General features: G+C 42.5%; 1 protein-coding gene across 1 annotated transcript; it reads right to left on the reverse strand.

Moving 5' to 3' along the window:
• Positions 1 to 2,768: 2,768 nt before the first annotated feature.
• Positions 2,769 to 6,310, reverse strand: LOC141013548 (uncharacterized). Its single transcript, XM_073487302.1, has 2 exons — positions 5,654 to 6,310; positions 2,769 to 5,098 (listed from the first exon to the last, which is right to left on the reverse strand). The coding sequence occupies exons 1-2, from the start codon at positions 6,308 to 6,310 to the stop codon at positions 3,533 to 3,535; spliced, it is 2,223 nt and encodes a 740-aa protein (XP_073343403.1). The 3' UTR covers positions 2,769 to 3,532.
• Positions 6,311 to 11,146: the final 4,836 nt, after the last annotated feature.

An 11,146-nucleotide genomic window follows, 5' to 3' on the forward strand; every position in this document is an offset into this window, starting at 1 on the left:
GGTTCAGGATATGTATGATTTGAAAATTTAAATTACACAAATGTTTCCAGACCTCGGAAATTACAATGGATAAATAGAGCAAACTATGTAGGTATCATGAGTTATTTTAAGTAAATGAAATAAACTATTGGACAAGACGACCTCTTGGTGGTGCTGGGAGACTGTTCAAGTCAGTGGGATTCATCCTCTGGGGACAATGGGTATATTTACCAAATTTCATGACAGTCCATCCAATAGTTGTCATCATGTTTTATTTTGAGCCAAAGTGTTGACTGACATTTCAGTCCCTAGAGCCACATTGCCTAGACTAAAAATAGAGTGAGAGGAAGAATACTGTACATTTGTGTTCTTTGTTTGTCTGAATGGAAAACCCTGACACCAGCAAAGTTCTTCTTGAAACAAAACCCTCTAAAATATGGGAGCAGCAAACCATTGCAATGCAAGCAAGTGTTCACATAAGCCAAATGCAAAGGCAGGTGTGTGTGTGTCATATTACAGACAAAATGGTCAAATGATTGGCAAACACTCGACCTAGAATCACATCAGTGTGAAATGTCACTGAGTCACTTTGACAGCCTGTTTTTTCTGGTTGTTGTTTTTTTTTATCTCTGTTCTCAAGGGAAATGGTTGCTGTGACCAATTAAAACCAAGAAAAATCTTCAGTGAACAGAAACACAAATAAATGATGGGGGAAGGAAAATTTTAAGTGGAATGACTTCATCAGGTGAGTGGTTTTGTGGTTCCGTCTTGATTTTCAGTTAGTTAATTTCTTGTGCACAGATTTCCCAGCAGTGATCATACCCGTGCCAGAATGTAATTTGGGCTCACTGAGTGATTCTACAGCAGCTCAATTAGTACGGACAGGATGATCTGCCACGTTTCTGTTTGTGATTCTGTGATTTCCTGTTTTACTTTTAAGTTTTACTCCCATGTGCTGTGTTTTACTTTTCATTTCCTCCCTTTGTGTAAATTTCCCGCCCTTTTTCTGTGTTCACCTGTGTATTGTTTGTCAATCAGCCCTTGTGTGTATATAGTCTGTGCGCTCCATCATGTCTTTGTCAGTTTGTCTGGTGTCATTCCCCTGAGCCTCTTCCAGTGTCTTCCTGTGTCACCCTATGGTATGTTTTCTGTTTTATTCCTTGTGTTTTTGTTGTACTGCGTATTTCTGGAATTTACACTTACATTTACATTTAGGGCATTCAGCAGACGCTTTTGTCCAAAGCGACTTACAATAAGTACATTTGTCACAAGAAAGAAACCACAACATATCACTGTTGATAAAGATAAGAATTAATTTCTTTTTACTCTTCTTCGTTTTTGGATTTTACTTTTTGGATTTTCAGCTTGTCATTATAAGCTCATCTTTGTTCCATATCCTACCTGCCTCCTGAGTGATTCTGCATTTGGGTTCTCACCTATTTTTGCCAAAACGTGACATAATCATCTCTGTTGCAGCCCACATTTGTGTGTTAGGATGATGAAATGATGAATAAATGTTTAAATGTGTGGAAAAACTCGTGGAAGATGGAATAGTGAAAGTGTGTCTTTGTCAAGCTTGTGCTGCTGCTTTTGATCTTGAGCGCTGTGCACCTTGGTAAGACAGCCACCAGCAAGATTACAAGCTTCCTCTTTCTCATCAGCTTTCTCCATCTCTGTCTTTCACGGCATTACATCTCCACAAACTCATATGTCTTCTCACTTCTCAGAAAGAAGCAATTTTGTCTTTCAGAATGTCAAAATGACATGAATAGGTGGGAACTGGGACATTCCCCATCATCTTCTTACTGTGGTAATATTTACCAGGATAATCCAGTGTGTTCAGTGCGTTTACTATTTGTTGAGCTGTTTTCAAATGAAACCTTTTTAGTGTCCCCTTCATCATTGTGCTGGATTAGTGTTAATGGCTCGCACTTCAAATGGCTGGTTGATATGAAAGGAGGATGAATTGTAGTACTATCAGTGATGGTAACAGTTCTCATTAAGCTCATTGCTCCCAGTCTTGAAAGATAACCAGTCTCTCCCAATGTGATATTATTTGAAACAGAGTGAAGATGGTCCTGTCATTACTGTCAGAATGGTTCACATTAGACCGCTTTCTATATTTGATCAAACAGTATCACTCTCAAGCCCAGTCCAGATCTTATACGTATTTATAATGCAGCCTGAATCTGCACTCTACAGTATTCACAGTATGTGATGTTTACCATTGCTATGGCACCAAGTGGCAACTGCCGTTAGCACATGTTAGCTAGTTTAGCCCCATCGTCTGAAGAACAATAACCCATAAAATTACAATTTGGCGTATTTGAACAAAATCAACAACAGCTACCAACAGCCATAGTCCTTACAACCTTAACTGATGTGTTGTCATGGGTTAGATTGTCAAAATAAGAAAAATAACAGCTTAAATCCCTGAGGAGCTACATTAGCATTAGTGACGGTTGCGTCCACAAGTATGCAGTTACCTACAGTTCCCTCAAACAATGTAACAAAGACTCGCATTAGAGCGCCACTGTGCCATTGCTGAGCACATTGTAGTCAAACTTAGTACGTAGAGTATAAAGTAAAATCTTGTCATCGGGATTTTACTGTCATCATCAGGATTCAAGCACTCTGCTGCCACCTAGCATCTACAGTTATCAAGTGCAGGCCCCCCTTTCCCGCCACGGCATCACCACGGTAAAGCAGCGGCAACCAGGTCATATGAAAGGAGAAACATCTGTATCCATTGTAATAACTAATAATAATAATTCATTTTTCAAATCAAATCAAATCAATCTTTATTTATATGGCACTTTTCATGCAGTTTTGCAGCACAAAGTGCCTCACAGAGGATAAAAACAAACAAACAGAGCAAGACAACATCATAAAAACCCCAAGCCTCCCACACCCATAAACATACACACAAATACACAGTTACATACACACTCACGTACATACATAGACATACTGACATACATACACCCCCACACACACAAACATACACACACCCACAGACATACACTAGTTATTGCTAAGGAGACATGGCTCGGCACAAAGATCAGAGGTGAGGAACAGCTACCTTTGGGGGCCGTGCACACCGAGAGGAGTCAAGGTCCATGACTGCAGGGGCGCCACCAAAAGGACCGCCCCAGCCCAGGTAGACAGGAGGCTCCACACCAAGGCGTAAAGCTCTCCCGCCACTCCGGCCAGGGCCGTCCTCGGGACAGCACCCCCAACGGTGGACCAGAAGCAACTCCCGGTGTGGTAGGCCCCCAGGAGGAAACACTGGAGAATCGAGGGGCTAAAACAGTAAAATAAGATAAAAGGTATAGAAGCTAAAACTGAGGGAATAGAACAATATAATGTATAAAATAGACCATAAATAACGACTAAAACATTGAAATAAAACATTGAGATAAAACAAGTAAGTAATAAAACAGGATTGGCTTAACTAAGAATTAATATAAAATAGAATAATAATAATAAATAAATAAATAAATAAATAAATAAATAATAAAAAATGCCGGTAATTAGAAAGAGTTAAATGAGCTCAATTAAATGCCTGATTAAAAAGATGGGTCTTGAGCCTCTTTTTAAAAACATCAACATTCTCTGCGGCCCTGAGGTTCTCCGGGAGGCTGTTCCACAATCGGGGGCCATAATAACTGAATGCCGCCTCCCCGTGTGTTCTAGTTCTAACTTGTGGTATCGTCAAAAGGCCAGCACCGGAGGACCTCAGGGTCCGCGAGGGTTGATAGGGTAAAAGTAATGCAGATAGATAAGAAGACCCAAGACCGTTAAGACACTTAAAAACAAGTAAAAGAACCTTAAAATTAATCCTGAAGCGCACAGGGAGCCAATGCAGCGATTTTAAAACAGGCGTAATATGCTCCCGCCCTCTGGTCTTCGTCAGCACTCGTGCAGCTGAGTTTTGTAATAATTGTAAGTTATGCAAACTCTTTTTGGGAAGACCAGAGAGCAGGGCATTACAATAATCTAAACGACAAGAGATAAAAGCATGCATCAGCACCTCCGTGCTGGCCTGGGAGAGAAACGGGCGGACTCTGGCTATATTTTTAAGATGGTAAAAACCTATCTTTGTTATGTTTTTGATGTGTGGAATAAAAGTGAGCTCAGAGTCAAAAATCACGCCCAGATTTTTTACTGATTTTGAGGGTTTAAAATCCTGTAGCTTTGGTAAAAGTTTCTCTCTCTGGCCTTCAGGACCAATGACTAAAACCTCTGTTTTGTCCTGGTTGAGCTGTAGGAAGTTTGCTGCCATCCATGACCTAATGTCTAAAATACAGTTAAAAAGGGCATCAATTGGCCCTGTGTCATCAGGAGACGCGGCAATGTACAGTTGTGTATCATCAGCATAACTATGGAAATTGATGCCATGCCTCCTGATGACGTCCCCAAGGGGAAGCATGTAAAGATTAAAAATAGTTGGACCTAAAATTGACCCTTGGGGAACCCCACACTTTATCTTATGGGTTCTTGAGGAACATGTATCCATACTAACAAAGAAACTTCGATCAGTGAGGTAGGATGTGAACCAGTTAAAAACAGTACCAGAGAGGCCAACCAGGTTCCTCAGTCTATTTAATAAAATGTGATGGTCTACTGTATCGAAGGCGGCTGTTAGATCCAGTAGTACCAAGACTGTGAGTTTGTTGTTATCTAAATTACACCTGATGTCATTTAAAATCTTTAAAAGTGCTGTCTCTGTACTGTGGTTCATCCTAAAACCAGACTGATGAGACTCTAAAATATGTTTTGAGTTTAAAAATTCATTTACTTGATTAGAAACAAGTTTTTCTAAAATTTTACTTAAAAATGGTAAGTTGGATACAGGCCGGTAGTTGTTTAAAACATTGGGGTCTAAGTCACTCTTCTTCAGAAGGGGCTTCACCACCGCCGTTTTAAAGGAGGTGGGGAAGACACCCGTCTGAAGAGAGCAATTCACCAAATACAGCAGATGTTCCTCAAAGAATCCATAGAGTGTTTTAAAAAACGGTGTGGGAATGGGATCTAAAAGGCAGGTTGTGGGCTTTACCTGGGAGAAAACTCGACCAAGTGTCCTCGCATCAACCAGGGCAAAACTCTCAAGTGTTTCCTCAGGTAAAAGCAATGATCCAGATGTTAAAAGCTGTTGGGATAAAAGACTGGATCTGATGTCATTGATTTTTCTTCTGAAGTGGTCTGCAAAATCCTCGCAGAGGGCGTCATCTGGTATCCTGGAGGATCTTTTAAAAGTTTTGTTTGTTAAAAGATCGATTGTGGAGAATAAGAATTTGGGGTTATTTTTATGGTCATGGATTAAGTTTTGGAAGTGGGAGATTCTTGCTTGTTTGACTGTGTTATTGTAAATTTTGAGTCGTTGACGTAGTATGTCGTAGTGAACTGTCAACTTGGATTTCCTCCATCTCCTTTCAGCACTCCTGCATTCCCTTTTTAGTTTTTTGATATCCTCAGTTCTCCACGGGGGTGTAGATCTTGTTTTAACTGTTTTGATAAAAAGTGGAGCCACTGAGTCCAGTGTTGTCTTTATTTTGTTGTTGAAGTTGTCAGTAATAAAATCGCAGGGTGCTGGTAGAATTTCGGCAGGAGTGCTCTGTAAGATCTGGATAAAATTTGCAGCCACTTCAGAAGTTAGGTAGCGTTTCCTCACTGTTCCCACAGGGGCCTCTCGCTGGTTAAAACTGGTGATTGTAAAAAACACACAAAAATGGTCGGACATAGCCAGGTCCACAACAGAGGGCGCGCCAATGGACAGACCATAAGATATAACCAGGTCCAAGGTGCGCCCCCTGCTGTGGGTCGGCTGCGTGACATGTTGCTTAAAATCGAGGCAGTGTAAAAGGTTTAAAAATTCTCTAGACAGTAAGTCTGAGGAGATGTCGACGTGTAAATTAAAATCACCGGTTATTAAAATTCTGTTAAAAGAGGTATGAATAATTGATAAAAGCTCTGAAAATTCATTAATAAAAGAAGTGGAATACTGGGGTGGTCGGTAGATAGTTATACAGAGGATAGGCGGGCTGCTACAAACGAAGGCATGATATTCAAATGATGTGTAGCTGTTAAAATTGACTTTGTTTGTATGCATGTTGGTCTTTGCAATCGAAGCAGTACCGCCCCCTCTTCTGCACCCCCTAGTAGAAAATAGAAAGTTAAAATTTGGTGGGGAAGCCTCGGTGAGAACAACAGGTGCGTCAGTGCCCAGCCATGTCTCTGTAAGGAAAATGATGTCCAGGTTTTTATCTAAAATTATATCATTTATAATAAAAGATTTGTTTAAAAGAGAGCGCACGTTCAGCACAGCCATTTTAACATCTGTGCTGAACGTGCGCTCATCACTTTTTTCAAATGGAATGTTAAGAACACAGCTTGGTCTAAAAACAGTCCTGGGTTTCGTTTGTCTGTGGGATATTATGGTTTCTATTGTGTAGATATTGTCCTGTGCCACTGGGGTCACTGAGGGAGGGGCATGTATGATGTAGGTAGGGGGGGGTGGAGGTGAGTGTGAGTGAGGTGCAGAGGGCCTGTGTATGGGTGCAATGAGTCAGGAGGTGGTTGTGGTGCAGGACCGGACAGTCAGGTTAGTGTTGACTGATAAAAGCCTTGACCCCTCCTGATTCGGGTGTAGGCCGTCTGGTTTAAAAAGGTGGGGTCTGTTTAAAAAAGCGATAAAATTGTCCACATATGGAATACTTTTATCAAGGCAGTATCCCTTCAGCCACAGGTGCAGCTGGCGGAGGCGACTGGTGGTGACGTCACCATAGCGCGGCGGGGGGAGCGGGCCGGAAATAATTAGCCGCTTCCCCGTGTCCAGCAGGCGGTCCATCATGGACCTGAAATCCTGCTTGAGGATCTCGGACTGCTGGTCTCTGAGATCATTAATTCCGGCCTCCAGAACCAGCGTGGTGGCCGAGCTGTGCTGAGCACACAGCTGGAGGGCAGAGGACTCAACCTCCTTGACGCGGGCTCCAGGGTGGCAGAAGGTCCGGCCGCCATGCACCGTCACGTGCCTGACCATCGAGGTCCCGACGACCAGCACGGAGGGGGTGCGGTGCTCCGCGGGCCGCCTGGAGGTGCGCCGCTGGGGGGATGGGACCCGGAGTTGGTGGCGCCGACCCGCGGTTCCTCCTGGGCGAGATGGGGAGGAGGGGCCAGGCTGGACGCGCGGACCGCGGCTCCTGAGCTGGCGAGAACCAAGACCAGCTGGGTGGACAGGTCCCGGAGGCGAGCTGGGACATGCTCCCATGGGAGGGAAGTCCTGCAGGCTTAGGATGTCGTACCTGTTCTCCAGTGGGAGATCCGGAGGCGGAGCAGGTGGAGATGGACGAGCCCCCGCGCCTCTTGACATAGTTGTGTTTTTTCTGATATGGACAGGCTGATCATTTTATAGGCTCTATTGTACCAAACCCAGGAAGCTCACTGTGAAGACAAGTATACTGCATACAGTCATCAAGTCGAGTGCAGCAGCTTGATCTGGGATGTTGTGGTGGAGACAGGTCTCTGTAGAGGTGTGGGCACAACAGGCTCTGTTTTCACGTTAGCATGACTCTTATCCTGACTCTCTTCAGGATCAGGGTGGTGAAAAGATGCCAGGTCCGTGATTGTCCCAAAGCCCACTGCTCAATCCAAAACACCTGCTTTCTCCTCCAGTGCTGTCATAAATATCTGTTTATTGTCAATACAAATGCAGCTGGCACAGCTAACCCTCTCCAGTGGTGTCGTGCAAATCCAAAATGTTGCAGGCTGTGGATGGATTGAACAAATGGGATACACCATGTTAATTAGTAAGCTTTAGAGGACACTTTTGGACTTTGGACAGAGTCAGAGTTTAACAATAGAGCCCGACCAATACTTGATTCTTAGGGCCAATACAATGTTAGGGAGTAAAAAAATCTGATACTGCAATATCAGCAGATATACAAACATTTTTTGCAATGCTCCCTGAAATGTTTTAAAACACTTTTGATAAAGATATGTAATAGAGGTAAGATATTGTATAGTTTAACTATAGGCTTTATTGTCTAAAATGACAGTTGGTCACAGTAAACCTCACTTATCGGACAGCATATACCCAATACCGATACATCTGTCATAGGCCAATATCAGCTAATAATATCGACCAACCGATTTGTTGGTCAGGCTCTAGTAAACAAAGCTGTTTCCCTTTGCTTGCAGTCTTTGCACTAATCTAGGCTTACCATATCCTGATTCCAGCTCTATACTGAATACACAGCCATTGATTGATATCTGTCTTCTTATATCCCTGTTGGAAAGAAGGCAAAGAGCCATATTACCCATAAAGCATTGCTATTCCTGGTGAAAATTTTATATGTTCTTGTTGCAATAGTGATCAATATCCACCTCATTTTCATTTTTTTCAGATGGATTGAAAACACATACAGGGATGTGCAAAAAGGACTTCTAATTTAGCACCTAGTATTTGGTAGAAAAGTGCAGGGAGCTGTGAATACTGGTGTTCCTCAAAAAGACAATAAAGTTAGGTTGACTTTTCCAGGACTGCTACGGGTTAAATTTAGAAGGACCTAACGACCATGGTTGGTCTTTTCACAGTGTCTGAAAGAGGGCTCTGTGTGGGCAATCAACAGCCTCACAGTCAAACTCATCATTTCTAATCGCTTAGCAGCAGCAGAACATTTACAGCTCTCACCTGCTCTCCCAACAATGAAAACTCTGTCTTTGTGTGTGTGTGTGTGTGTGTGTGTGTGTGTGTGTGTGTGTGTGTGTGTGTGTGTGTGTGCATGGGCTTTTCCATGTGTGCAAACAAAGAAAGAAAAAGGCAGAAATTTCAACCAAGCAAACAGAAGTGAGAGTGACGGACCGAGCGAGGGAAGGATAAACAAGCCACAGACAACGCAGTGGAGTTGAGAGAGTTTGATAGATAAATAGTGAAACTGTTAGAGAAGCTGAGGATTGGGATAGGCATGACAGCCATCTGAGACACAATCGATTGACAGATAAAATGAAAGCGGCCTGTCTCTGTCCCTGTTCCTCATCCAGCACTGTCTCCCTGCTTTTGACAGCCTGATGGAAAAAGACAACAGCAGAGTGATGGGGGATGAATAACTTGGATTGTAGAGGAAGGCAGACACAGAGGGAGTGTTTGTTTGGGAGTTGAATAATCTAGAGTGTGTGTGTTCTCATTAGCAGGTGGATAGGGTATGGCAGAGGTGACAGGTGTGGAAAGAGGATACCAGCCTATCCAGGCTGACAGACAATAGCAAATACACACACACTCACACACATGCATCAGGTTTCTGTCCAGGCCAATTTGTGATGGCTAATGCTGTCATGTACTGACCAGGTATTTGCAGGGGAGTAGATGGGGTTGGCAAAGTGTTTGAGAAATATGTCATTTGTCTGATGATTTCAGCCAGATCTGGGTCAACTACACAGTAGAGAAACAGACCAGGCAGGAAGGATTTCCAATACGCCACCACGGAGCTGTGAAGGGCATTTTGTGCTGGAAACAACAGAAATTGCACAATTACATCCAAATTGCAAAGAAACTTGACTTTTGTTCACAGGGTGGTTATAAGCCAAATAACCTGTAATTAATGGAAATGGGTGAGATTTTCCCAAAGGAACAATGGCATTTACCAAATGTTGCCTCATACTTTCTCATTCTTTTAAGCTCTTTTTGGTCACAGACATTTTTTGTGAATAAAACTTAAATATATAAGATCTCTGCATTAAAATGTCTAAAATCGACTCGACCTTTGTTCATTATGTTGTTCTTGTACTCAAGGTAATGGTGTGTTTCATTTGGTCGTCTGTTGCTTCATAACTCCTGTGAAAGAGTCAGAGAGTGAGGAATAAAGTCTGCGAATGAGACTAAAGATAAGGTGGATAAAATTAAAACATTACCTTGTTCATTAAAATGTCAAAGAGTCATGTACAAAGATACGCATCTGCAATAGTTGGTTGTTTAATGCTGTGTTAATCACCGGCAAACTGAATTTCTGGCTTCATTAATGACAATTACAAGTTTGAATGCGGGATAACGTGTTATTCGCCCCAAACAGCCAGATTACTTTACTGTACTTTAGCTGTAAGCAAGCAGGCACCAGCACGCAACAAAGATGTGTGGGTCTGTGTGTTTGATTTCAGGTAAACCTCTCACCAAACTCAGCACTCACCAGAGACTTCAGTTCTCCCTATCCATGTCTGACCAGACTCTAAGATTTCATGGCTTGTAAAATTGTAAATGGTCTCACCCAGCCAAATCTGTCTGTTCAAATTATACCTTATGTCCTATCCTGTGCTCTCCACTCTCAGAATACATGGCTCCTGGCAGTCCCCTGAGTTGAAAAATAAGTCAGCAGGCTGCAGGGCTTTTTACTACCGTACCTCCTTTTCTCTGGATAATCTCCCTGCTGACATCAGACAGTTTGACTCTTTCAATTAGTGCTTATTTTTCAATACCTCAGGCCTTGCACCTGTAACCATTACGCTTCAGTCTCAGTCTCTCAGTCAATCTATGTATTTTAATACTTGGTCAACACATGAAAGAGTAATCAACAACTGTAAACTTTTTCATAATTTCTGATAACTCTGATTGGTTTGTTTCTTTCCTACAAGAAACCCAGCTGTCTGGGTTTCTCTCTCTCTCTCTCTCTCTTTCCTCCCTTGCTCACTTTCTCCATAATTTTTCTCTTCCTCTCTTTTCACCCAGGCTTCTTTCTGCTGTACCAGCGGCTGTCTCTCTCTCTCTCTCCTGGCAGTTGACCCAACCCAGTCCCCAGAATAAAAGTTGGTATTGTATGTTTCTGCCAACCATGGAAATGTTGAAACTTATTGTTTCTTCATGTTACCTTTTAAGGCTTGAAAATGTCTTGATGGTCGCTTAAAGTTAAACCAGTGAAAGTGGTCTCTTTCTTGGCAGGGGTCTCACCCACACTGTATTATTACTCCTGGTGAGTGGGTGGTGCCTTGCATAGTAGCCTCTGCCACCAGTGTGTTAATGTGTGTGAATGGGTGAATGCTGACTTGTGTTGTAAAGCACTTTGGGTGGTTGGTAAGACTAGAAAAGCAATATAAAAATGTAGTCCATTTATCATTTACCTTGAGCCAAATGTGATTTGTGATATTGGACTATATTAACACAAAGTGACTTGGCTTGACT

Source organism: Pagrus major, chromosome 18, assembly GCF_040436345.1.
Source record: "Pagrus major chromosome 18, Pma_NU_1.0".
Classification (NCBI taxonomy): domain Eukaryota; kingdom Metazoa; phylum Chordata; class Actinopteri; order Spariformes; family Sparidae; genus Pagrus; species Pagrus major.